This window comes from Zerene cesonia, unplaced genomic scaffold (genome assembly GCF_012273895.1).
Source record: "Zerene cesonia ecotype Mississippi unplaced genomic scaffold, Zerene_cesonia_1.1 Zces_u003, whole genome shotgun sequence".
In the NCBI taxonomy this organism is placed as follows: Eukaryota; Metazoa; Arthropoda; class Insecta; order Lepidoptera; family Pieridae; genus Zerene; species Zerene cesonia.
In genome coordinates, this window is record NW_024045133.1 from 1,853,730 (window position 1) to 1,881,187 (window position 27,458).

Sequence of the window (27,458 nt, forward strand, 5' to 3'; positions counted from 1 at the left end):
TAAATACATCTACGCTTACCAGCAGGCGAGATGGTAGTCAAGCGCTTTCCTATCACACAATAAAAAAAAAAAACCATTTAGCGCGCACTAACCGTCCACGACGTCCACGCGCAAGTGCAGCGACGACCTGGCGGCGACGCGCAGCCGGTAGACGCACGCGTCGCACCGCACGCTGAGGTGCCAAGTGCCGGCCAGCGAGCGGTCCGCCGCGTCCGTCGCCTCCGCGGGCAGCACGGTGAGCCTGCGGGGCGCGAGAGACGTTGAGAGATTAGTAGAGTCTAGAAATTGAAAGCTTTTTTAACGGATTTTAAACGCGATTTATTCATAACTAGCTGTGACCCACGGTTGAAACCGCGTAAGTCCGTATCCCGTTGGAATATCGGTATAAAAAGTGCCTATGTGTTATTTCAGTTGTCCAGCTATCTACCAAGCAAATTTCATTGCAATCGGTTCAGAAGTTTTTGCGTGAAAGTGTAACAGACGCACACATACATATGCATCCATCCTCACAAACTTTCGCATTTATAGTATTATTATTCGCCAATAGATGTCAGGAAGAGTCATAATAAATTGGGACTACTCAAACGCCTCCTATTTGTTAAAAAAGTAAGTTTAAGTCGATAAAACACGATTCCAAGCTAGATCGATTTATCGCCCACGAAACCTTCTATATACTAAATTTCATGAGAATCGTTGGAGCCGATTCCGAGATTCCAATTATATATGTAAGGATTGCTCGTTTAAAGATATAAGATATTATTAACCCGACGTTTCGCACGCTTTGCAGCGAGCGTGGTCACGGGTAGACTGATTTGAGTCTAGCGGAATTCTACTGGGTATTATGAGTCTTCGTGTGAGTGTTCAGCTGGGTGTCTATTGCTTTCGCTCCGCGCTTCCGTCTTCGCTCTGTTGGAGACGCTGATCTCCATACATACTCCGTTCTCCATAGTCCCGAACAGACTGACCTCCCCGGGGGTGGAAAAGTTTTTGAAATCGTTCATTGACAGCCTAGGCTGTTCATTGAATGCCGTTCAAACGTCCGAATGGCAAATATAACTCACGTGTCATCAAGCGACGTCGGGAACACGAGATGTACGATCCTGGGCGACGTCCCTTCCGCGGTGGACGGCGGTGAGAAGGCGCGGATCGAGGACGCGTTGTACAGGTCTATTTGCGCTCCTGTTGGTCGGTGAATGAATGAATGAACGAATGAATAATAATAATAATAAATCTTTATTTCACCTTGATAGTTGTACAATTTGATTGAGAGGCTCTGGCCCTCTTGCTAGGTATAACCTGTGTTAAGAGAGCCAGTCCCTTCCCTGCTCATTATACACTTGTAGGTAAAAAAAATTTAAACATAAAAAGATAGAAAAAAAATAAATACAACTAAAACTAAAAATTGTTATATAGAAGCAAAAAGGGGGGATAGCCAAACCTATGAATGAATGAATGAATAAAATTAATCTCCATAGGTCGCGTGAGGTGTCCCTCAGACAGATGAAACCGAAAGAAAGATAGAGAATAGAAGAAAGTCGATCGCTTAGGCGATATCACATGTGGCCGAGAGGCTACGGTTTGGTAAAAAGACGCGGGTTCAAATCCCGCCTCGTGAGCGAATTTTTTCTGATTTTCAAAAAGTCTAATTTTATGAAGTAGCTTGTGCCCGCGGCTTCGCACGCGTTATTTCGGAGTAGCTTATTAGATATTTTATCTATATCTATTCAAAAAAAAAATAAAAAAAATCACAACGAAATCAGTTGCGCAGTTTTAAAGATTTAAGCATACATATGGACCTGGGGACAGAGATGGCGACTTTGTTTTATTCTAAGTAGTGATTTCAATGCTATAAAACAAATGCTAAAAAGAAAAACTTGGTTATTATACGTAATGCAACATTTATAACAAAAAAAAAGTAAGAAACGAATGAATGAATGTAAGTTACTAGCTGCGGCCCGCGGTTTCGTCCGCGTCAGTCCATACCCCCTAGGAATGAATATTGGGATAAAAAGTTGCTTTAATATTATTCCAGTTGTCCATCTGTTGTGATAGGATACTTTTTATCCCGATTAAATGCTCCCTTGGGATAAAACGGGAATCTTGATATCCGGGCCGAGCCGGGACGAGCGTCTAGTATAGAGATATAGAGATAAATAATATAGATATGTATGTGCAAAAAACCCCAGAACCGGCCGTGTCCATATATGGTCAGCCGTTTGCGATATATGTGGTATACGACCATAACCCGGTTATAATGGCCTCCGTTGGTATTGCCTTGCTATGATGATCGAGATCACGCGGCGATATGTCGCCGTGTTTAGTTCTAATTTATTGAGCGGCGGTTTGCAAAATGTCGTTACGATACGTCGTACGACGTATGTCGTTCGGGCTTTTTTTTTTTACGCGGTTTTACCCGCATAAGTCCGTATCCCGTAGGAATATGGGGACAAAAAGTTGCCTATATGTTAATCCAGTTGTCCAGCTGTCTACGTACCAAATTTCATTGCAATGTAGTTTTTGCGTGAAACGAACGTGAGTAACAAACAAACACGCATCCTTACAAACTTTCGCATTTATAATATTATATTATTAGGACAACCAACCAACGATAAAATGTCACGATCCTATTAATATAATAAATGCGAAAGTTTGTAAGTATGGATGTATGGATGTTTGTTACTCTTTCACGTAAAAACTACTGAACCAATTGCAATGAAATTTGGTACGTAGACAGCTGGATAACTGGAATAACATATAGGTAACTTTTTATTCCGATATTCCTACGGGACACGGACTTACGCGGGTGAAACCGCGGGGCGCAGCTAGTATATTGTAAACGAATAATATAATCACCATCGTTTGGTGGATACAGCACTGCGTGTTCTACAGCTCCCTCCAAGTATATCTTCAACGCTGTAACTCCATTGTCTATGGGAAGTCCGAGGGATAACGCCTCCCCTTCTCCTTTTCGCATGAGAAGTGTCTGAAAATTGATTTTTTTTTTTGTATTATCATTTGTACTCCTGTAACAGATGAAATAGATCTTTTTTTATTTCTCTAAAAGGGTCAAAGCTACCACTCCGTCCCGGCTTCGCCCATGGTACTTATTATATAGTCATCAGGTATCACGTGATGACTATATAATAATTACCACGCCACCAGCTTGTCGCGTTCATATAAACCAAATCTTCAGCTTTATATCATTGGTATGGATGAAATAGTTTTTATCTAATACATGAAATTCTCGTGTCACAGTTTTCGTTGCCATACACCTCCGAAACGGCTTGACCGATTTTGATGAAATTTTTTGTGCTTATCCGGTATCTATGAGAATCGGCCTACATCTATTTGTCATACCCCTAAATGATAAGAGTAAGACAGAACATCGTTTGCCGGGTGCAGCTAGTTATTATGGTAACATTATATTTGTATGACTAATGAAATTAGAAGTTTTTTGTTTCTTGAATGACAGTTGTTTGACATTATTATGATTTACAAGACATTCGTCCCGGCTCCGCCCGGATATCAAAACTCCTGTTTCATCCCAAGGGAGCATTTAATCGAGATAAAAAGTACCCTACCACCCAAGTGAGCTCATACCCTGCCTGTATACCAAATTTCATTGAAATCCGTTCAGTAGTTTCAGCGTGATTGACGCACAGACATCCAACCAAACAAACTGTCACATTTGTACTTTTAATGTGATAGTGTGATTAAGAAAGATTAAGATGTAAAATTGATATAATTTTAAAAGAGCAACTACAGAGTTTGTCGCCGGCTCTTCTCTGTAGAAACTGTCTTCCGAACCGGTGGTAAATGTTATAACTGTGTAATATGACGATTCAAAAGTGCTTCTGTAAGAAGTCTAGTTGAATGAAGAAATGTTTGAGTTTGAGTTTACGCCATTGTAAACATGGTTACTATGGTCGATAGTAATTATAATAATAATATGTTTCATTTGTAATGTAAATTCTATTCACGTTGTATTGTGAACGCGAAATTAAAACGAGTGGGGAAATATGATATTTTCCTTAAGTTAAATCTAAGTAAGTTTATGATTGACCAGTTGCGCCCTGCGGTTTTGCCCGCGTAAGTCCGTGTCCCGTAGGAATATCGGGATAAAAAGTTGCCTATATGTTGTTCCAGTTGTCCAGCTGTCTACGTGCCAAATTTAATTGCAATCGGTTCAGTAGCTTTTGCGTGAAAGAGCAACAAACACACAAACTTTCGCATTTATAATATTAGTAGGATTATAGTAGGATGTAGGATTGATCTGCTATAGATACCGAAGATAGAAGCTTTCTATTAATAAATAATTGGCCATATGTAGGTGATACTTTTTTTTTCTAGTCTTAACTGGGAATCGAAGCACCTCCCCCGGGTCTACGCTAACCCGTCTAACCTGTGGAAGTAGGTAGGGAGAAAGGAATTCCTCCATCGAAAGAGGAAGAATCCGCGACCATCCATACCACTGGCCGGCGTGTAAGGCCCCAATTGAATGATGTTGGAAAGTTGTATATATATACCTATAGCGAATAAATTTCGCTTGCGCGATTCAGAAATGTGTCGCTACGAATCCGTTAACTTTGTAAGATTGTACCAAGAAGGAGGTAGTTATAGTTAGTCCCTTACATCATAATCGTCAGTTTCCGGGTACGTTTTCACCCTGGCTTCTCGCCTCGGCTGCGCTTCCGTTGGGTTCCACTGCTGCAGCTCCGCCAATATAGATGTATCGTCGTCCTGTCAAATCAAATTCAAATTCAAATTCAAATTAATGAAAGAAAAGTATCGTCTAGGTTAGTCCGGAGTAGAGTTAGTTTTATTGTATTGCTTTCTACAATGATTATAGCTTACAAATGGTTAAATACTTTTCGAAATCGTTCTCGGTCATTGTTCTTAAGATTGCAGCATGGGCTGAGTTGTCTTCATTTTATATCTGATGCTTTATTTCTCCTGTTGTGTAATTTTATATGTATGTACTCATCCATTTGTTTCTTTATCCCTACTAATATTATAAATACGAAAGTAACCGTCTGTCTGTCTGTCTATTACGCTTTCACGCCTAAACCACTGAACCGGATTTGTTATGAAGGTAGAACTGAACTTGAGAAAGGATATAGGACGATTTCTATCGCGAAAAAAATGGTAGAATAAGTAGAAATAGGGAGATTAAAGCGATGTAACCGAATTCCGGGCGAAGCCGCGAGCGGAAAGCTAGTATTTGGATAATTTATTTGATTGGTGTGTTTCGCCGTCTGTCCCTGATAAATAAGTGTTCCTCTCTTGCAAATCGGTTCAGTTTATTCAAGAGACCGTTTCACACAAGTGGATATAGAAAAATGGTATTTTCCTGTGTTTGATTATACGCGAGTATTGTACGTATAGAAATTAAAGATTTTTTAACGGATTTGAAACGCGATTTATTCATTATATTATTAACCCGACGTTTCGAACACTTTACACCGAGCGTGGTCACGGTGGTGACAGTCACTCTCCTCATATAGTTAATAAATCGCGTTTATATTCTTTTTCAAAATACAGTAAAATGGTGAAATACTTTATTGGACAAGGATGATCATTAAAATTAATGGACATCGGTCCATAGACGAGTTTTTTTTGTTTTGTTTTCGATAACCTTTAGGGTCTGGTTTTTAGGGGTCTGGTTTTAGGTATGTACGTGGTGCTGTTATATCGGAAATGGGCAGGCTGAAAATATCTTTGTTTTTTCTACGTGTCAACGACCGACCGGCTTGGTCGTGTGATGCTCGCCGATGGGAGGGGAGGGTGGGAAGGTTCTGGGTTGGTGGTGAAATTCCTACTAATATTATAAATGCGAAAGTATCTCTGTCTGTTTGACTGTCTGTTACGCTTTCATTCCGAATCCACTGATCCGATTTTGATGAAATTTTGTTTAAAGATTTTAGTTTTATATCAATTAACCCGGCCTTTCGGTTATTTTTTTTTTCTGTTCTTTCAAAATTTTCTCATTCACCTTTATATGTTTATATATATCCCTTTAGACGCACGATTTAGACCCAGTTCAAACGGATAGATTCAATTCAAACTTTGTACACTTATCAAACATCGGTGACAATGCAATAATTTGATGAGTGTACCTTTTTATCCTGATTAGGATCTTTAGGATTTAATAATTTCTTTACGTAGATTTTTATGACACTGAAACAATTTAGTTTATTACATCATTAAAGCGTCTTTTTTTTAAATTTATATAACCAGCTCCTTTTTGCCCGCGGCTTCGCACGCGTTAAATTCGGTGTAGTTAAATAGATGTTATTATACATATAAACCTTCCTCTTGAATCACTCTATCTATTAAAAACAAAGCATCAAAATCCGTTGCGTAGTTTTAAAGATTTAAGCATACATAGGGATATAGGGACAGGCAGAGAAAGCGACTTTGTTTTATACTATGTACTAGTTATATGATCACCCTTCTGGGTTCTTCTAATAGACGATAGAACTTTCTGTTTCTACAATTTATGCTAAGAAATATATTTTTTTATAACAACAAGTATCGTGTTGTGTTTTGTTGCGTTACGTACCGTATTCGGCAGAGCGTAGGGTAGGACTTCGCCCTCCGTGTGCGACGACACGTTCCTCAAGTCCTGGAGCGCGAGCTCGGACTCCGGTGCCGGGTGGCTGGGGTCCGTCCACACCGTGTACACCTGGGTAAATGGTTGGGAGTTTAGCAGAGGTCTGATAGTGGTGTAGGTGGGTAGACGACTGGAGTCCACGCTATTTCGTCTGCTCTCGGAAATAATCTCTCGTAGTTTTTGGTGTGGTAGAGAATTGACCCAACCTGGTGTGTCACCAGTAGCTTTATATGTTTGTGTCTATGCGTCGATGTGTGTAATTATTTTTGTGTGTATGTGTGTGTGTGTGTGTGACTGTGTGTGTAGATAATAAATCGCTTTCAACAGTTTTTCGCTCAGCGCCTTCTGGCGAGTCCTGTAAGTCACGACTTATAGGGCGCTAACCTTGTGACTGTGACTTGTTGTGGCTTGATGGCAACTTTTGATGTGCGATTTGTGACCTGTGCCCTTGATCTCACCTTTAGCCGCTTTTCAACCAGCGCCCTCAGAGCCAGCGGCAGGCGTTGCGCGTCGCCCGGCGCCCTGTCGGTGACGAGGAATAGGGCGCTGTCGTAGGGCACCAGCTTGGCGGCGGATGCTAGGGCGCGCATTGTCCCATCGCTTGCGGTGCTCGTGTAGACACCCTGGGGGCGGGTTGAAGTTTTTTGTTTTATAGACATCTTGAGAATTTCTTACGAGTCACATACTGATACGATTATGTTTTCTAGTTTGTGTGTTTAAAGGGTATTTATTATTTATTATAATTATTTTCATAGAATTTTATTAAAGAAACGAATAAAATTATTATAATAAACGAATATGATTTCAAATGTTTTTTGTAATCATTTAAACACATGATTGCTTATAGAAATAAATATGTATTACTAGCTGCGCCCCGCGGTTTCACCCGCGTTATTCCGTATCCCGTAGGAATATCGGGATAGAAAGTTGCCTATACGTTATTCCAGTTGTCCAGCTGTCTACGTACCAAATTTCATTGCAATCGATTCTATAGCTTTTGCGTGAAAGAGCAACAAATACACACACATATCCTTACAAACTTTCGCATTTATCATATTAGTAGGATAAGATATGATCCTTTTTATATGAATATAAGAATTGTGTATTTATATTATTATTATATTAGTAAAGATGCGTAATACGTGTATTTTTAAATAGATTACAATAGAATTCATCGCGTCATACTCTTACTAATGAACATCATTTATGTATTAACAATTCATTACGGTTAAGATGCGTTACATCGCGGCGTTTTGTCCTATTTGTTTGCCGACACGCTCCACCGGTGACTCGATGTAAGGTCGAACGTATCTTTCAATTGTTTATGGATAATGAAGTGTTGCTTTTACAATAAGATGGTAGGTAGGTGGTTGTTTGGTTTGTTGATTTGTGATTCTTTTTTTTTTTTGTTTGGTAACGTGGAGGTGGTGTGCGGAACGAATGGGGATGCTAATTGGGTTGTATTGTTTTGTTGATAATGTGTTCGCCGGAATGAATGGAGTTTTTGGAGAACTGTATTACCTACGTTTGTTACTAGATTTCGCCCGCGGCTACGCACGCGTTTAATTTGCAGTAGTCTAGTAGTTTGGAAATTAAAGATTTTTAAACGCAATTTATTCATTATATTATTATGCTCGAAGCGGTGATGAAAAGCATGGTAAAGAAACCGGCATGTCTGAGAATCAAAAGTTCGAGGCCTGAACCCATCATAGGAGGCCCATGTCCCTGCACTGTTACAAATATACTGAATAGGCACCTGCTCACCTGGTATTTATGCAGTAGCTTCGACAAAGCGCTGCCGACTGCCCTGTCGCCCGTGGCGCTGGACGGTTGCAGATTGTGGCGGGACCGCCAGTTCACTCCTGTCGAATGTTAATATTGCGTTTTTAAACCGACTTCAAAAACGGTGGAGGCTCCCAATTCGACCGTATTCTCGTTTCGTGTCTGTAGCTCAATTTTCACCTACTGGTTGCATCGATTTTGGTGAATCTTTTATATTTAAAATCGGGTAACTCCCATGTAGTCCTATTTCGTCTAGTTTCGACAGTATAAAGACGGGTTTTTCTTTAATTTTTTTTGACGTGACAACGTCTTAAATTAGGTTGCGGCTCGGAGTCACTCATGAAAAAGTGTAACGCCCGGTAACGTTACGATGAGTCACCGAACTATGATCGGTCCGCCGCGCGCGCAGCACTAGAGAATTAGGCGCATTGAATCGGCGCGTGCTTGTGTCTCTGTCTCTGTCTTTTTAGTAAACAAATAATATTTTCTATAGATAAAATTTGTGCAATTCTTATTTTCATTCAATTCCTTGTTCCTATTGTGCAATTTAATAATATTCATATCAATAAATATTCTACCGAGAAAAAGACGTTGTCACGTAAAATCTTCGCCCGTAAAACCGACTTTACAGGCAACCATTTTTTTTTTTTTGCGATATAATTATTCGCATACCATTATACGTTCAAGGTCGTTATATAATTTCGATTTGCGTGATCTAATATATAACAAACTGCTGGTAGGTAATTGAAAATCGATAAATTCAAGGCGTGTATAATAATCGATTTAATTGAATTCGCTTGTCTGGGTGTCTGCTGTATGACCTATATTTTGTTTAGGTTAATCGAAGTTATTAAGCAGTTTTTTTTTTGTTATTTTTGACACGATTTTATTATTAAGAAAAAGGAAAATAGGAAGTGAGAATACATTAATTTATACGAGGTAAAGTTATGAAAATAATTTGATATAAGCAAACGCTAAATTAACCTAGTATAAACAGGTGATCCACTCAATGTATAAGAGTCTAAGCCCATTAAAGGAACTTAGACTCTCCACTGATTTTCAGTGGATACCACATCGACCCCCTGACAATGGCAGCGTAAATGTAAGAGGAAGAATCTAAAATATTTAACACTAGCTGCGCCCCGCGGTTTTACCCGCATAAGTCCGTATCCCGTAGGAATATCGGGATAAGTTGCCAGTGTGATATTCCAGTTGTCCGTACAAGTATTTACATATCATAAATTCATTGCAATGCAGGTTCAGTAGTTTTTGTGTGAAAGAGTAACAAACACACACATCCCTACAAACTTTCGCATTTATAATATTAGCAGGATTAGTGGTTTTAGTAAGCGCTTGACCACGATCTCGCTGGCTGGTAAGCGGAGATGTAGTCTAAAATAGAGCACGCGTCCCGGAGACACCCATACTCTCTACCCTCGAAGACCCCCATCCCATGTGGCACTCGTCGGGGATCGAGCCAATGTTAGAGCCAGTATTGGGGGTCCGCCGCAGCCGCGCTGATTACATTATCTATCCGTCACGTACACCACGCTCCGGCGGGCATGTGGCGCGTGACGAACGGCGACCGCTCTCTCGCTCAGTCAAGGCCCGAGTGACGCAATTTGTTGTACTGCAATAACTAATAACTTATCGGTTGTGGGTATGGAATTATTGGATTTATTGGCGACCGTGCTTGCTTGTGTGCGCTTCCTGGTGTGCGTGTCGCAGACAATCGGCTTAGGTCAGATCGACGTTCACCGTTTGACGGGTTTTATTTGGCTTTTACAGCGAAATTGTAAAGGGTGAACAAACGTACGTTCTGCCTCTGATCTGTTCACGGGCGGCGGTGATCGCTCATCATCAGGCGAACCACCAGCTCAGTTGCCCGCTTATGGCAAAGAACCACAGTTTAGCCCTGCGGCTTGATCGTGGGAATAAAATTCGTACAAAAACTTTCATCCACCTTTGGGGCGTTTATTTTAGCAGATGTTAAATCCTGGTCGAAACGGTGAAGGAAAACATCGTGAGGAAACCGGCATGTCCAAGAATCAAAAAGTCGACGACGACATGTGACAACTGCCAACCCGCACTTGGCCAGCGTGGTGGATTATGGCCTAAACCCTCATAGAAGGCCTGTGTCCCAGCAGTGGGAATATATATGAGCTTATGATGATGATGTTGAAATCCTGGGTCCTAAACTAATTTCATTCTAAATACCATCGAAATCAGTGCTCCGGTTAAGCCGTGAAAACGTAACAGACAGACAGATTTCGCATTTATAATACACTAGCTGCGCCCCGCGGTTTCAACCGCGTAAGTCTGTATCCCGCTGGACTATCGGGATAAAAAGTTGCCTATGTGTTATTCCAGTTGTCCAGCTATCTACGTACCAAATTCCATTGCAATCGGTTCAGTAGTTTTTGCGTGAAAGAGTAACAAACATACACATACACATACATCCTTCCTCACAAACTTTCGCATCTATAATATTAGTAGGAAGGACATTAGTATGGATTAGTACATGCATGCATCTATTAAAATTAACAATTGACAGCGCGTCAATAGGTTCCCATAAACAGTGCGATATAACGACTCAAGTAATATTAAAATAACATTGACGTTAGTACGTCAGAGACAAATTAGGTATGTTTATTTATCTATTTATTTATTCTGCATTGTACACATAAACAATACAAAAAAAGATGATAATAATTGTGATAAAGGATTTTGTATACAATTGGCGGTCTTGTGGCTATAAGCCATTTCTTCCAGGCAACCGACGGGTTAAGCATAAATACAGTATAAAGTCGAATGTGTGGGTCAAAATTATCCTTTATGATCAATAAGTATATACACATACATACATACTTATTATATATGCACATATATATATATAGAATACATTCAATAATATTTATTATTAGCAGCCCGCCCCGGCTTCGCCCGTGGTACATATATAGCCTATACTTATAGCATTCAAGGATCACTTACGTACTCAACCAGGCCCAGTAGTTTTAGACTAGCGCATTCAAAAAAACAAACTTTTCAGTTTTATGCTATTATATTTTATCTTTGCGGGTTTTTAGTATGCTTTATTTAATGTAAAATATGGTATTTTTCTTTTAAATAGATAGATACGGATTATTATAGATACAAATGTCAGATATATTGACCGACTAGTTGCGCCCCGCGGTGTCACCCGCGTAAGTCCGTATCCCGTTGGAATATCGGGATAAAAAGTTGCCTATGTGTTATTTCAGTTGTCCAGCTATCTACGTAGCAAATTTCATTGCAATCGGTTCATTAGTTTTTGCGTGAATGAGCAACAAACACATTTCCTCATCATCCTTACAAACTTTCGCAATTATAATATTAGTAGGTTAGAAAATTATTTTTTTATTTCAATTTTAAGTTTCCACGCAAATACCATTGTTCTAGATCTGTATGAGATTTGGCTCAGAGATAGATCATGGTCCGGTTTAGTTAAAATGGCGTCTCAAATGGTGTTTCTAAGAGAATATTTGCCTGTTTGTTGAGGCATAACTTTGTTTGTAACGGCCTACGGATTGTGTAATTTTTGTTAGTGTTTTTTTTAGTTTTTAAATTAATAAGTGACTGAAATTAATGTTTGATTTTATTTTGTTGCAGGTATGTTGTCTTCTGGTATATAGCAGATATATAACGATAATGTGTTGAGTGTAATTAAAATATTCTAAAATCACATTAAATCGGGCCCATTTTTTAAATTAAATTTCACGTATACCAGTAAATACATAGAACTTCTTTTTTAAAGGTTTTTATCTGATCGTAATCGTGTTCTCGCAATAAAATGATTTTAACCAACTTCAAAAAGCAGAAGAAGGTTCTGAATCCGTCTGTATTTTCTTTGTGAATATTTTGAATTCGACAGTACATATTTTCTTTGTGTATGTACGAGTGAACCGATATTGATGACTCGTTATTTTATTTGAAAGCTCGATCGGTTTCGCGTTATGTTTGAAAATATTTTTTTTAATAATAAGCGTATATACTTTATTATTTTACATGTTATATACAATACTAGCTGCGTCCCGCGGTATCACCAAAAGTTGCCTATATGTTATTCCAGTTGTCCAGCTGTCTACGTGCCAAATTTCATTGCAATCGGTTCAGTAGTTATTGCGCGAAAGAGCAACAAACGCACACACATCCTTACAAACTTTCGCATTTATAATATTAGTAGGAAGGATAGGATAGTAGGAAGGCATGAAAACTACTAAAATAAATGATATTTTTCAATCAAATTCCTTATCGATTCTACCTTAATTCTTTACAATGACGATTGTTCTAATTATATAAATAACTAGCTGCGCCCCGCGGTTTCACCCGCGTAAGTCCGTATCCCGTAGGAATATCGGGATAAAAAATAGATGTTGGCCGATTCTCAGACCTACCCAATATGCTTACCAAATTTCAGAGGAATCGGTCAAGCCGTTTCGGAGGAGTATGGCAACGAAAACTGTGACACGAGAATTTTATATATATAGAAGATAGATTAGATAACTAGATTACTAAACACCAAAAAAAAAATGACAGCATAATTTTTCGTACAATATTTCCTTATAGATAATGGCGCTGATTGCGAAATTGAATTTCACTATCTCATCGAAATTATTTTCGTCGCATCGTTTATTCATACCCTAGGAATTGACTGTGACCTTATTTATTATAAGTAGATCTATTCCCTTGCACTGCGAATAATCGTTGATTGTAAAAAGTCCCGTGTCTCCCTGTGGGGTATGGGGCAGATGATGTACATCTGTTTCACCTGAGGCATCTATTTACTTAGTATTTTCTCGTGTTTGATTTTAATTATGTATTATAACATTTAGAAATTAAAGGCTTCTTTTAAGGCGACTGTTTTTACTGTGTTCGAAACGTCGGGTTAATAATATAATGAATAAATCGCGCTTAAAGTCCGTTAAAAAGTTTTTAATTTCTAAATTAGTAGGATTGTAATTACATATAATATATTTTTGCGTTACGCATCCAAAGGGGAGACCGCTTCCTTGGTTGCAGTGGTTATAGTGTAACCGTAACACCGGTGTGTGCCGCGTTTGTCCGTTTGAACGCGCTTATCTCGGTAACTACTGGACCGATTTGAATAAAATTCTATCACTCTTCCCTCTGTACGTAATACTCGAGTGTTCTAATTAATCCGGGTACCACGGGCGAAGCCGGGGCGGACGGCTAGGCAGCCAGTGACATTACATTGCGCGCATCCGTTACACCTTTGAACTTTTCGCCGCCGCAGTTTTCCGTGCGAAACGACCTTTGCGGCGAGCTGGGAACTGTCCACATTACATAATACGTAATAGCGCTGTGTATAGTATCTCATAGATATCCGACGTTTAGCCGTCACCATAAATAGTAATTATTATTATTATTGCGATATATAGCTAATGGCCCGTTAGGCGTGTTGATCGTTGCGCGATTGTATCTTTTATTGTATGGCGTTTTTACCGCGTATCGCATTGGCGATTTCCATGCTGTATCGATTACTAGCTGCGCCCCGCGGTTTCAGCCGCGTAAGTCCGTCTCCCGTGGGAATATCGGGATAAAAAGTTGCCTATGTGTTATTCCAGTTATCCAGCAATCTACGTACCAAATTTCTTTGCAATCGGTTCAGTAGTTTTTGCGTGAAAGAGCAACAAACGCACACACACACATCCTTACAAACTTTCGTTTTTATAATATTAGTAGGATTATTAAAAATGCCTGTTATTGAATGGTTACGTTCGAAGGTGGGTAAAAGTAGGTTTACGATGAAGAGTGTTTTAACTGTCTGATAGAAAGAATTGACGTGTATTTAATCTGGAAAAAAGGAAAAAAAGAAGAATATCGAAACGGAAACGGAAACGCATGCTACTTTTTCGCGCCGGTCTCCTGTGGGGGTGTGGTACTTCCCCGGTGCGAGCTGGCCCAATTCGTGCGCAAACCTGCTCAACTCCCATAGTAAAAGTTCACCCTTCCCAGTCCATTTCTAGTTGTCTATCCTTTTGTTATCCCTTACCCCTTAAAAGCGGGCAGCGCATTCGCATGGACGCTACCCCTGCTCTGTTCATGGGCGGTGGTGATCGCTTACCATCAGGCGAACCACCAGCTCAGTTGCCCGCTGTGACATACCGCTCGCTCTCTCTCTCTCCCTATAAACACCTACATTGATTCTCTCTTTCCAAAACTGACAGCAAGCGCACAATCACAAATCTGTTCTAAATTCAAATTCGATTTGTATAAAAACATTCGAAACGCACATAAAAACATTTATTATTCGGGGCGTTAACGATTTTTTTGCGTCATTTCGATTATATAAGCCTGCCCATATGAAATGAAGAAAAGCTCTCGTGACCTCCGTTCGCCGTCTTTTGTGTTTGTACGAGTTTTGTGTTTCGGATTATTGTGTTTGCACAGCGCGGCCGGTTTTTGACATTGATGTAATGGTGTTGGTGTTCGTGTCGGTGATGCTGGATTACGTAAGAGCGCGGGCGAAACGAAAAAGCTCGTCTCGTATTTGACAATTTTTAGTAGGATCGGTGGAGGGAATTGAGGAAAGGTTTGATGACGGTAATACTGGAATGGATTGGCAAGGATAGAGATGGAAACGGGCCACAATCAGTACAACTATAGAAGTTGCATTCATCCGTCTTTATGCTTAGATTTAAAATTGTACAATATATTTTGATAGGGTACTTTTTTTCAATAAATAGAGTGATTCAAGCGGAATTTTTATATGTTTACTCGTATATCATGTACTAGCGACCCGGCTTCGCCCGTGGTTCATATATAGCCTATAGCCTTCCCCAATAAATGGGCTATCTAACACTGAAAGAATTTTTCAAATCGGACCAGTAGTTCCTGAGATTAGTGCGTTCAAACAAACTTTTCAGCTTTATAATATGTATTAGCATAGATTATTACATCCGTGCGAAGCCGGGTAGGGACACTAGTGGTTCTATAAAAATACGGTACCGTAGATCTGATCTGATGATTCACCCCCATATTAATGCCCTAAGTTGCATATTATTAAAGTCATCGAATCTGGGCTCATAAGATACCTCGTTTAAGTAACTATGTACTATTTTAAAACAATAACATAATATATCATTATCGATAAGTTATCGTTGATAGATTCTTCAATGATCCTTCAGTGGTTTTCTAATGATAAGATTTTGGCGAATGGTTTGCTAATCCAAACACAGTTTTAGTGTAGAGTAAATTTTCATTAAAATTATTGAGGAAATAAATAATTCGAGATTCGATTTTTAATCATTGAACCGTTGGTGCCGATACAGAAGGCGTTTAAAAGTTTAATTACTTTAATAAAAACGTAATGTTTCGGTTATATTTTATTTGAGTCCATCTGTTACAACGTCCGTATATGGCATCGTAGCTACCAAAAAGGTCTTCACTAAAATTATTTAGTTGTCTTCTTGCGGAACAATTTTTCTAACGTTCAGTTGTTTTTGAGCCAATTGACCTTCCCCTTTTTTTGTATGTAAGGAAGAGAATTATTTCTCAATAATATTTATTTGACTTAATAAATAGGTATAAATGTACAGCCAGAGAACGTTATTACGTTATAGCAGCACTGATTTTATTTGGCCCCTTCGATATAATAGTAATATAAATGTATATATATATACGCTGTTGAAACAAACTGCCCGAAGAGATTACAAATTTACCCAATTAAATATCATTAAGTTTATATTCTGGTAGCCTTTAGAGTATATAAAATTGATGAAAACAACAATTGTGTCATATTTTAGTCAATGTGATTTCCCAAATATATATATTTTTTTTTAATTTTACTGACGTTTGCACGTTTAGAAAAGCCAATCTCACCATTAGAATCGTATCCCACAATGACGATATCCGTCAAATTCAACCCGTCAGCGGTGACGTCGTTCCACACGGCGAGCGCGCGCGCCAACGCGTCCGGCCGCAGCGGCACCAGCACGCCGACTGGCGGCCGCAGCCACGTGTCCTCGAGCCAAGCGCGGAGCGTGGCGCTTTTGCTCGCTGCGGGTAGAGGCTTGGGTTTCTCGAACGTTCGGGCGTCCATCGGTGGCAGCGTGTTCGCTGGAAAGTAACTTCGATTAGAGTTGTTTTGAAAATAGAATGGGGGTTTTGGTTTGTATTAGAAGTTTTTTTTTATGACGATCGTTTGTCAGAGGCCAGGTTATTTTAATCTTATAATAGAATGTTTTATTACATCAATTGATTGGCGTGAAAGTTAAAGACGATAGAACAAAGATGTTATTCATGAATTTTGAATTAATTTTATAAGTACAGCTATGTACCTTAAAATAGATCTTGCCAATTCATCAGCTAATAAATTGCGGTATTTTAAAAGAACTGATAGCAATAAGGTTACTTAGTGTAAAAAACTCCTGGTAAACTTTACAATATATAAATAAACTATCGGTCCGCCCCGCCTTCGCCAGTGGTACATATATAGCCTATAGACTTCCTCAATATGTAGGCTATTTAACACTGAAATAATTTTTCAAATCGATCCAGCAGTTTTGGAGATTAGCGCGTTCAAATAAACGGACAAACAAACTCTTCAGCTTTATAATTTAGTATGGATATCATTAATTTGTCTCGCTATTCCACACCTGTACTCTTAGAACATTGATATAAAGGACCCAAGATGCGCTGTCTCATACGAAGTCACCGCTCTAGTGTTTCTTATATACTAGCTGCGCCCCGCGGTTTCACCTGCGTAAGTTCGTATCCCGTAAGAATATCTGGATAAAAAGTTGCCTATATGTTATTCGAGTTGTCCAGCTGTCTACGTACCAAATTTCATCGCAATCGGTTCAGTAGTTTTTGCGTGAAAGAGCAACAAACACACACACACATCCTTACAAACTTTCGCATTTATAATATAAGTAGGATTAGTAGGATAGGACAGTAGGAAGTAGGATTACGAATATCTAGTTATGTTATATGTTTTTGAAATTCAAACCTTACGCGAATTACTTAAAGTTTGTTTTTACAAAGCTGAAGCGACACGCGTGTGCGCACAATTTTGGGAATCTTGCGCTCTTTGCTCTTTATGCGGACGTAGTTTGAAACGTTATATACGCCCACCTCGGGCTTATTATATCAGCGTCTTAGAAAGAAAACATCTAGACTGTTCCATTTGTTATCCTATAAATTAAATCTCACAAACATTACAATTATGTTAAGAGCGAGTTATTACATAAATCTTACATAAACAATAACAGCATTCTATAAATGAGAAAAAAATGTTAGCAATGATTCAATTAACATAAATGTGTGTTGTATTTTCTTGTGTTGGATTTTACGCGAGTAGGTATTATACATTTAGATATTAAAGACTTTTAACGTGGTCTAAATTGACCGCCTCCTTGGCACAGTGGTTAACGCGTGAGCGTAAAAACGAGGGGTCCTGTGTTCAATTTTCGGTGGGGACGCACAAAAAAAAATGTCTCGGTCTGGCAGGACACAGAAGGCTGATCACCTACTTCTCCGTAAAGAAAATCGATCAGTGAAACAGATGTACATCATCTGCCCCATACCCCAGTGGGGGGCACGGGACTTCACAAAATAATTAATAAATCGCGTTTTTATCTCAATATTCCTACGGGTACGGACTTACGCGGGTGAAACCGCGTGGCGCAGCTAGTTGGTATAGAAAACTTTCGTAGAGTTAATAGTTTAGGTTTTTTTTTCTCATTGTACAACGCCTGATTGAATTTAATTTAATCGTCTTCATAATATAATCATATTTGTTCAATTCGTTTGACAAGCAATAAAAATCGATGCATTAACGATATCAATTAACAGCCAGCTCTCGGACTATGTTGTTAAAGTTATTGCGGTGACAGAGTGTTGTAATGAATTGCCAGTTTTTGCGATTTACATGCAAGCTGTGAAACATTTAAGTGATCGTTAGTTTGAGAGCTTGTTGCAATTTCTGTTTTATTTACTTTGTCTGTGCTTATATCCTTTACTGCTGGCAACTTTTTTATTTCGTATATCGATACAAAAAAAGAAAAAATTACATTGATAATCAGTTGTGTCGCAAATGAATATATAATAAATCACTACATAGTATAAAACAAAGTCGCTTTCTCTGTCCCTATGTCCCTATGTATGCTTAAAATCTTTAAAACTACGCAACGGGTTTTTATGCGGTTTTTTTTTTAAGTGTTTCAAGAGGAAGGTTTATATGTATAATGACATCTAATAAACTTCTCCAAATTAACGCGTGCGAAGTCGCGGGCAAATGCTAGTATTATTATATAATAATATGTAATCGATAAATCGATCGTAAATATTAAATATAACGGGTTTTAAACGCGATTCATTCATTATATTATTTAATCCAACAAAACTTTACAGCGAGCGTGGTGACCGTTTTAAAATTCGTTAAAGTCTTTAATATCTAAATCTCAAATTAATACTATGTAATTGTGAGCAATTACATGCACTGTCAGTCGGCATCGTGCGTTTTATGTCCACCGATTTTAAACAGTAATTCATTCAGATTGGCATTACATAGTTAAACGATTCGTCGTCTGGCTCCCGGCCTATGCGCTTCCGCGAACGGCCGCTGAATTAACAGCGGCGACAAAAGATGACAAATTGCTTGGTTTTACCTGCGAGTTGTAAATTACGCGCGCTTTCTACTCGTTTATATATTAACTAGCCTTTGCCCGTGGCTTCGCGCGCGTTAAATTCGGAGTATCTAAATGAGAAATTTTGAAAGAATAGAAAAATTTAATTTTTTAGTTTTATAGCATTGAAATGCTTTATAAATGAGAAATTTTGAAAGAATAGAAAAAATTTGATCACGAGGCAGGATTCGAACCTGCGTTTCTGGCCTAACCGTAGCAACGCCTAGCCTCTCGGCCATCCGTGATCCTGCCACAGTAATCGAATTTCTTCCACTCTTTCGGTTGCTACGGTTAGGCAAGAAACGCAGGTTCGAATCCTGCCTCGTGATAAAATTTTTTCTATTCTTTCAAAATTTCTCATTTATAAAGCATTTCAATGCTATAAAACTAAAAATTAAATTCGGAGTATCTAGTTTGATAGATGTTATTATACATATAAACCTTCCTCTTGAATCGCTCTATCTATTTAAAAATAAAACTCAATCAAAATCCGTTGCGTAGTTTTAAAGATTTTAAGCGTACATAGATAGGGACATAGGGACAGAGAAAGCGACTTTGTTTTAAACTATGTAGTGATATTGTAATATATAGTAGGCCGCCGTAGGCCTGGACCGGGAACCTCCCTGCGTTCAACCGACTTGTCTTAATGAGGTGTGCGGTGTGTGCGAAATTTAGTCTATATTGTGTATCACTTGTATTTTCGTATGCTCTGAAAAAGATCTAATCCTACTTCCTACTAATATTATAAATGCGAAAGTTTGTAAGGATGTGTGTGTGTGTGTTGCTCTTTCATGCAAAAACTACTGAAGCGATCGCAATGAAATTTGGTACGTAGATAGCTGGACATCTGGAATAACATATAGGCAACTCTTTATCCCGACATTCCTACGGGATACAGACATACGCGGGTGAAACCACGTGGCGCAGCTAGTTATAGATAGATACGTTAGATAATTTTTAATGCAATTGCTTCAAACTTTTCTCTTCAATACGCGCATCAAAGATTTTTTATTATCTATTTATTAATTTATTTGTTTTATGATGCAAATTTAACATGCGAATTTATTATACGAGAAAAATGAGCGCTATTGTCACTGTTTCAACACGATCTTATTAGCTTTAGTTTCACCTGCATTTTTTTTTATGTTCGTATGTTTGTATGTCACCGACGCCGACTTTAGACTCGATTTTGACCCACTTCAAACGGACAGATTCAATTCAAACTCTGTACACTTATCAAGGATCGGTGACGATACAATAATTTTATGAGTCTTATCTTATTATCCTGATGTGGATCGCCGAGATTAAATAATTTCCTTACGTATGCGAGACAATTTAGTTGATTGCATAATTAAAGCTTTCTTTTTCCTATCTGTTTATATAGTTACTAGCTGTGCGCCCCGGCTTCGCCCGTGGTACATATATAGCCTATAGCCTTCCTCAATAAACGGGCTATCTAACACTGAAATAATTTTTCAAATCGGAACAGTAGTTCCTGAGATTAGTGCGTTCAAACAAACAAACTCTTCAGCTTTATAATATTAGTTAGTATAGATATTACCAAAGGCTAGTAACGATTCATTTATTACATAAATAAAATATCCATTTCCCATGACTCCGGACGAAGTTTATATATAGGATACGCACAGTTATCGGTCTTGGGGCTGCGCTGTCCGCTGTAATCCTGTTCCTCCTGTTCGAACTCCGCCGGTTTTGGCGGGAAACCGTCCACCGCATCCGACGTGTGCGTGGTGGTCGCGGTCGATTCGACCTGGAACAATAAATTTAGCTGATTGATAATTTTGAAGTGAAACTTGTTTAGAATCGTTGTGATTTCAAACCTGATGCAACGGAAAAACGACAGGTAAGGGACACAAATACAAAAATGTGTAGAATGAAGCCGGCAAAGAATGAGACAGAAATATACATACTATTTTATTCATTCTTTTGTCGATTTACTGAAGTTTCACTTCTATCGTGTGTGAATCGCACACACACCTTTTTTTTCTGTTTGGGAAATCTTGTAAAGATACCCACCCACCCACACGGCCTTCGGGGGAGGTGCCGTGGGTGGTGTCGGATGCCTACCGACTAAAACCCCACTGTGTTCCGTCGAGCCGCTTTTGTGAAGGGGCCACGGAAGCTGGTTATTTTTAGGTTTTGCCTAAGACTCTTTCCTCTGGTTATTTCCCCTAGATAAGGTATATTTTATTTTATACATTTATTTATTTCATACACACATACATTTTTTTTTGACATTTTCAAATTTTCAATTTATAGCAATTACAAATTAGTTAGTTAAAAACGGTTTGTCTTACATATATTTTTAAAGTTTACAATATATAAAGCCGATGTTTCCCTAGCTAGATTGCAGGGCAACCTGTATTCAGGAGAAACAGCTTGCTTCTAAAGTAGATTCACAATTTGAGCCATTTGACAGCATTATTGTTAAAAATTATAATTGAACTAGCTGTGACCCGCGGTTGAAACCGCGTAAGCGTGCTGCGTAACCGTATCCCGTAGGAATATCGGTATAAAAAGTGCCTATGTGTTATTTCAGTTTTCCAGCTATCTACGAAGCAAAATAGTATTATTATTCACCAATAGATGTCAGGAAAAAAAACACGAATATGACATTTTCTAAAAAAAAAATCCTAGCTAGATCGATTTATCGCCCCCGAAACCCCCTGTATACTAAATTTCATGAAAATCGTTGGAGCCGATTCCGAGATTCCAATTATATATATATGTACAAGAATTGCTCGTTTAAAGGTATAAGATATAATAGAGAAGAAATAAATAATATATATATAGATTATAGATAGTCATATCTCAGCCTTACCTTTCTGTGAACTGGAAGACTGTTTTTAATATTATGTTGCCGTGGAACATTTTTCGATTTGTGCGCAAAGAATTTACTGTTATATATAATAACAGTAAATAGCTGGCTTTTGCTCGCGGCTTCGCTTCACACAAAAATTGTATGAAGCTTGGGAATGAATGCAGTTTTCGCGTATGTTTTCGCACACTCGCTGCGTCTCGCGGTTTCATCCGCGTAAGTCCGTATCCCGTAGGAATATCGGGATAAATTTAATTGCAATCGGTTCAGTAGCTTTTGCGTGAAAGAGCAACAAACGCACATACATCCTTACAAGCTTTCGCATTTATAATAAATAGTATTAGTAGGAAGTAGGATAAGATGGATGTGTTTATTACGCAGAATGAGCAGCGTACAAGAAACGTGTATATCATATAGTTAATAACATACCTGCACATTGTAAGCATCTTGATTAGAGTAAATATCCTCCATCGGTTCCTTGGCAGTGTAAACATTATTGTCGCTTGACGTGGTGACGTCAGTGGCGGCCGTTATATCTTGGCCCGTGGCTTCGTTCGAGCTCTCGGTTCTATCGTCGTTTGCGCCCTCGTGTTCCGCGCGGGCTGGGTCTGACAGCTTTGGTCCTTCGAGCACCGGCTCCGTTGTCTCGCCGTCGTTGGTTTTTAAGATGGGTTTGTCCGTTTCTGATGCGATTTCGCTCAAAGTGTCGTTCGCGTCGTCGCTCTGCATGTCTATGTCCAGTGTTGGTACAAGGTCACTGTACTGGCCGTGGATTGCACTCACTAGCGCCACTAGTGTTAAAGTCAATCTGATGAGAGTGGCAGCCATTTTTGTTGTCTTTATATTGTCATCCTTTTGTGGGTATCTGTAAGAGAATTTTACGTTAAGTTACGAGTGTAAGGTTTTCTAATTATTACTCTAAATTTAAATAAAAAAGCGGGTAGATGATTTTTTTTATCGACTGGCCACACAGTTGGTCGCTTGGGCGGGGCGCGGCATTCGGAACGGGCAATTGGAACCTAACGCTCGCGGCGTGCGGACGCACTGAGTTACTAAGTTAGTTACCTATTTGTATAACAAGGTATATAGTCTGAGCTAGTTGAATATTCGTGTTTAATTTAAATTATTCAGGTGTCGCCGAAGGGTTAACCCTGAAAAGTATTGAAAAGGCAGTTTATACATGTGTTATCATGTGTACTATAAATAACGATTAAATAATTGATTTATAACAAACAACTAAACCGCCTTAAAAGATCTGAATAGTTCAGAACTAGACGTAACTTAAATGGGTGAAATATATGGTATATAATATATATGGCAGGCACCAACTTAAAAAAATTAAAAAAAAAACTTAAATATAATTTCACCTTGTTAAAAAAGTTATGTGGTAACAAATACAAAGACATGTCGTCGAATTGATAACATTCTTTTTTTTTGAAGCCGGTTGAACTGATAGAATTATTTATAACTAGCAGCGCCCCGCGGTTTCACCCGCGTAAGATCGTATCCCGTAGTAATATCGGGATAAAGAGTTGCCTATGTGTTATTCCAGTTGTCCAGCTGTCTACGTACCAAATTTCATTGCACTCGGTTCATTAGTTTTTGCGTGAAAGAGCAACAAACACACACACACATCCTCACAAACTTTTGCATTTATAATATTAGTAGGATAGAATAGGATTTAACTTGTAAAATAAACTATTATACAGCTTAGTGGTAGCTTTAAAAGTATGTAATTATTGCATGTCTCACATTGTTGAGTGAAGCTGTTTATTTATTCATTTGTTTATTCAACTGTCGTCAATTATATAATAATTGAATAACGAACAATTTATATTGTGCGTTGTAAGTGTGGGTGTGTGTGTGTATACACGTATTATAAAATAGACGTACATGTGTAATTTTATTATATGTCTGCTTTAATCTCCATAAATTCCCTTAGATATAACTGTTCTCTGACAACGCGGCCGAAGCCGCGGCTTAAAGCTAGTCAATCCACTATAGTCATTACATAGTATAAAACAAAGTCGCTTTCCCTATGTCCCTATGTATACTTAAATCTGTATAACTACGCAACGGATTTTGATGGGTTTTGTTTTTTACTTGATAGGGTGATTCAAGAGGAAGGTTTATATGCATTACTACTGCCAATTAACGCGTGCGAAGCCGCGGGCAAATGCTAGTAGTAATATCAATAAAACAAAAACACGTCCACCAGCTTTTTTGTCCGAAAAAGTTCGATATTAATAAATGACGCCAAGTAAAGGGTCGCGCAGTGGAATGTCGAAAAAAACAATAATATAATAGTAATCAGGTATCGGCGCACGCGCAGCCCCTTAACCGACTTTGTGTAAAGGTGTTTTGGTATTAAAAAAATCAAATAGACATCGGAATTCGTACGGATCGTTAGCGTTCCGGGAGCACGTGCTGTGTGGAAACTGGATTTTTGGGTGGAAAAAAAAATTTTGTTCAATACGTAGTTAAACGGTTCCGTATAATATAAGTTAACGTTTTTTTTGTTATAGTTTATTTTGAAATAAGTTTTTTATTGATATATGTACATTTTTGTGGGGAAATTACATTTGTTGTATTGAATGTTGGGTTAGAATAGATATCCTACTAATATTATAAATGCGAAAATAGAAATGTAAAGATGTATGTGTGTTTGTTGCTCTTTCACGCAAAAACTTCTCAACCGATTGCAATGAAATTTGGTACGTAGACAGCTGGACAACTGGAATAACAAGGACTTATGCGGGTGAAACCGCGGGGCGCAACTAGTTATTTTATACTTTCTTATTTATTTGTTCATTGGTAATCCAACAGCTTTACATGTAAACAACATTACGACAAATATGTTCAATTTAACAATTAACCATTTTCAGAGATAAGTTAATCATTCCTCTTGAATATATCTCTATCTATAAAAAAACCCTATCAAAATCTGTTGCGCAATTAAAAATCTAAGCATAACAGACACACACACAAACGGCGGAAAGCGACTCGAGATTTATACTATGTACTTAGTGACTAATATTTATTTATTTATATGCGATATAGTGATTCGTATATATACACATAACACCACATGACATAATATATCCAAGAGCTCGAAGACATAGATTGTGGGATTTTTTTAAATATATATTTATCTGTCATTATATTTATTACACTCTTTATGTCATCTGTGATGAAATTTCCGTTTTGATATGACGCCTACTCTCTTACTTCGCAGCTTTTCCTTTGCTTTGTGCTTGTCTGGTAGAAATCGCTCAATAGCGATAAGACCGCCTTCCGTACCTCAACTTCTTGTGCTGAATTTTTTATTTTGTCAATTTCTTTGTGTACAATAAAGAATTTTTATTATTTATTATTATTATTACCATGATATAACGGAACCCCTCACTCGCGGATCCCCATAAACTCGTTACGGGGCCCGAGGCGAATTTCTGACATAATAACAGCTGAGTCATTAGCCCTTGGTGACGTAAGCGCGTTTAAGCATTTAAATAAACTATACTAGCCGAATCCCGCGGCTTCGCTCGTGGTGGTGGCTGGTGACCGCCTAGCTAGCTATGTGCTTATCGGGATGCTTGTCCAATTCTCTCAATCTCATACAGATGTGGTCGGTCAGCTGTTTTCGCGTGAATGAATAGAAAACGTACATACATATATTAGGCGTTGCTACGGTTTGGCAAAAAGACGCGGGTTCGCATCCCGTCTCGCGTCACTACGAACACTACAATAATTTACGAGTTTATCTCATTATCTGGTCAGCTGTTTTCGCGTGAATGAATAGAGAACGTACATACATACTTAGGCGTTGCTACAGTTTGGCAAATGGACGCGGGTTCGCATCCCGCCTCGTGATCAAATACTTTCTATTCTTTCAAAATTTCTCAACGTAAATACATCGTTGGAAACTTTCCCGTATGTAAGACTAGCTTTTCGCCTGCGGCTTCGCCCGCATAGAATTCGCTTATATCTCGCGACACGGTATGGAGTATTTTCTTCGCATTAAAAAGTATGGTTCGTTCTTTCCCACGTTAAGCTCCATCTTCATACCAAGTTTCATCAAAATCGGTTTGACAATAAAGAATTTTCATACAGAGTTTCAACCCTTTCTACCCTTTTTTCGCGCTAAAAAGTATCCTATGTCCTTTCCCAAGTTCAGTTCTATCTTCATACCAAATTTTATCAAAATCGGTTCAGTGGTTTTGGCGTGAAAACGTAACAGACAGACAGAGTTACTTTCGCATTTATAATATTAGTAGGGATTAGTAGGACGAGTTAAGACTAGCCGCTTGTGCCGGCTTCGCCCGAGTTGAGGATGGATAGAAACGGGTTCGTACTGATACCTACCTACTTTAGACTTGACGATGTATGAATGTATGTTCTAGTAGTTCATTTTAACCGACTTCTAAAAGGAGGTTCTTAATTCGAGTGTATTTTTTGTTGTTTGTGGGTTTATTAACTCAGAGTTTTCGCCTATGTTAAAACTTCATTGCAATCGGTTCAGTGGTTTTTGCGTGATACAGCAACAAACACACACACACACACACATCCTTACAAACTTTCGCATTTATAATATTAGTGGGATTACGGAAATATTCCGAAAACGTAAGCGAGATTTGTACAAAGTGAATTCATGCAGAAAAAAATAAACCTGTCCTACTGATGACCCGAAATCGATGCATCTTGCGAAATGAACAGCCGACGGTGAGCGATGATTTATCGCCGTTATATAATACCCCTTACGTCTAAACGGTTTTTAATCAATGTTTTTTTACACGCTTTTTATTAGCTTCACCTGTATGTTTGTATGTTTGTTTGTAACCGACTTCTTTGGGTGCGATTTTGACCCACTTTAAACGGCCAGATTTCGTTTCAAACCTTGTAGATTTATTGAGGACCGATGACAATACACTAATTTGATAAAATTATTCCATTTTTCAATTTGCAAAATACGATTTTTGTTAATTTATGTAATTTTCATCTATAGTCGATAAGGTAAGAAAAATAATTAAAATTTTCGTCGTTCGAGTCGTGCAATAGTTTAAAATTAAAAAAACAAGCTATTATAAATAATCCAAACTAAAAAGTAGAAAATAAATAATAGTTTAAAAAAACTAAAAAACACGCTTTTTATAGAAAACCGAACTAAAAAATAAAAAATAAATTTAAATGAATTTAAATTAAGAAAATAGTGTTAAAAATTTCAATGAATATAAATTAATAATAGTGTGAGTAAAAAAAAAATATTTTATTTTAAAAAAAGCGTGGGGTGCTTCTTAAGATATTATCGAAATCATAATCACTTTACTCATATCTGTCAATAAAATATCTATAACCATTGACACCATGCAATCATGTATATATATATATATGTATTTATTATTGTTCTAATTATCAATAGCATTATTGCCTTAATAAATTTCTTTTAAAAATTAAAAACTTTTTAACGGATTTTAAACGCGATTTATTCATTATATTATTAACCGGACTTTTCGAACACCTTACAACTGAGTCTCCCCGT

General features: G+C 38.2%; 2 protein-coding genes across 3 annotated transcripts in view; one reads left to right on the forward strand and one right to left on the reverse strand.

The window, feature by feature from the left end:
- Window positions 1-27,458, forward strand: part of LOC119838514 — a 94,932-nt gene that overhangs the window by 17,958 nt on the left and 49,516 nt on the right. The window lies entirely within an intron of this gene.
- LOC119838515 overlaps window positions 1-27,458 on the reverse strand; it is a 54,963-nt gene that overhangs the window by 14,232 nt on the left and 13,273 nt on the right. For both annotated transcript variants that reach the window (XM_038364486.1, XM_038364487.1), the window contains exons 2-11: window positions 22,352-22,787; window positions 20,731-20,854; window positions 16,277-16,513; window positions 8,378-8,475; window positions 7,072-7,236; window positions 6,563-6,685; window positions 4,633-4,740; window positions 2,854-2,983; window positions 1,062-1,179; window positions 93-241 (exon numbers count right to left, since the gene is read on the reverse strand). In XM_038364486.1, the coding sequence (XP_038220414.1) occupies window positions 93-241; window positions 1,062-1,179; window positions 2,854-2,983; window positions 4,633-4,740; window positions 6,563-6,685; window positions 7,072-7,236; window positions 8,378-8,475; window positions 16,277-16,513; window positions 20,731-20,854; window positions 22,352-22,750 (1,651 nt within the window). In that variant the 5' untranslated portion in view covers window positions 22,751-22,787. The remainder of the gene's footprint in view (window positions 1-92; window positions 242-1,061; window positions 1,180-2,853; window positions 2,984-4,632; window positions 4,741-6,562; window positions 6,686-7,071; window positions 7,237-8,377; window positions 8,476-16,276; window positions 16,514-20,730; window positions 20,855-22,351; window positions 22,788-27,458) is intronic.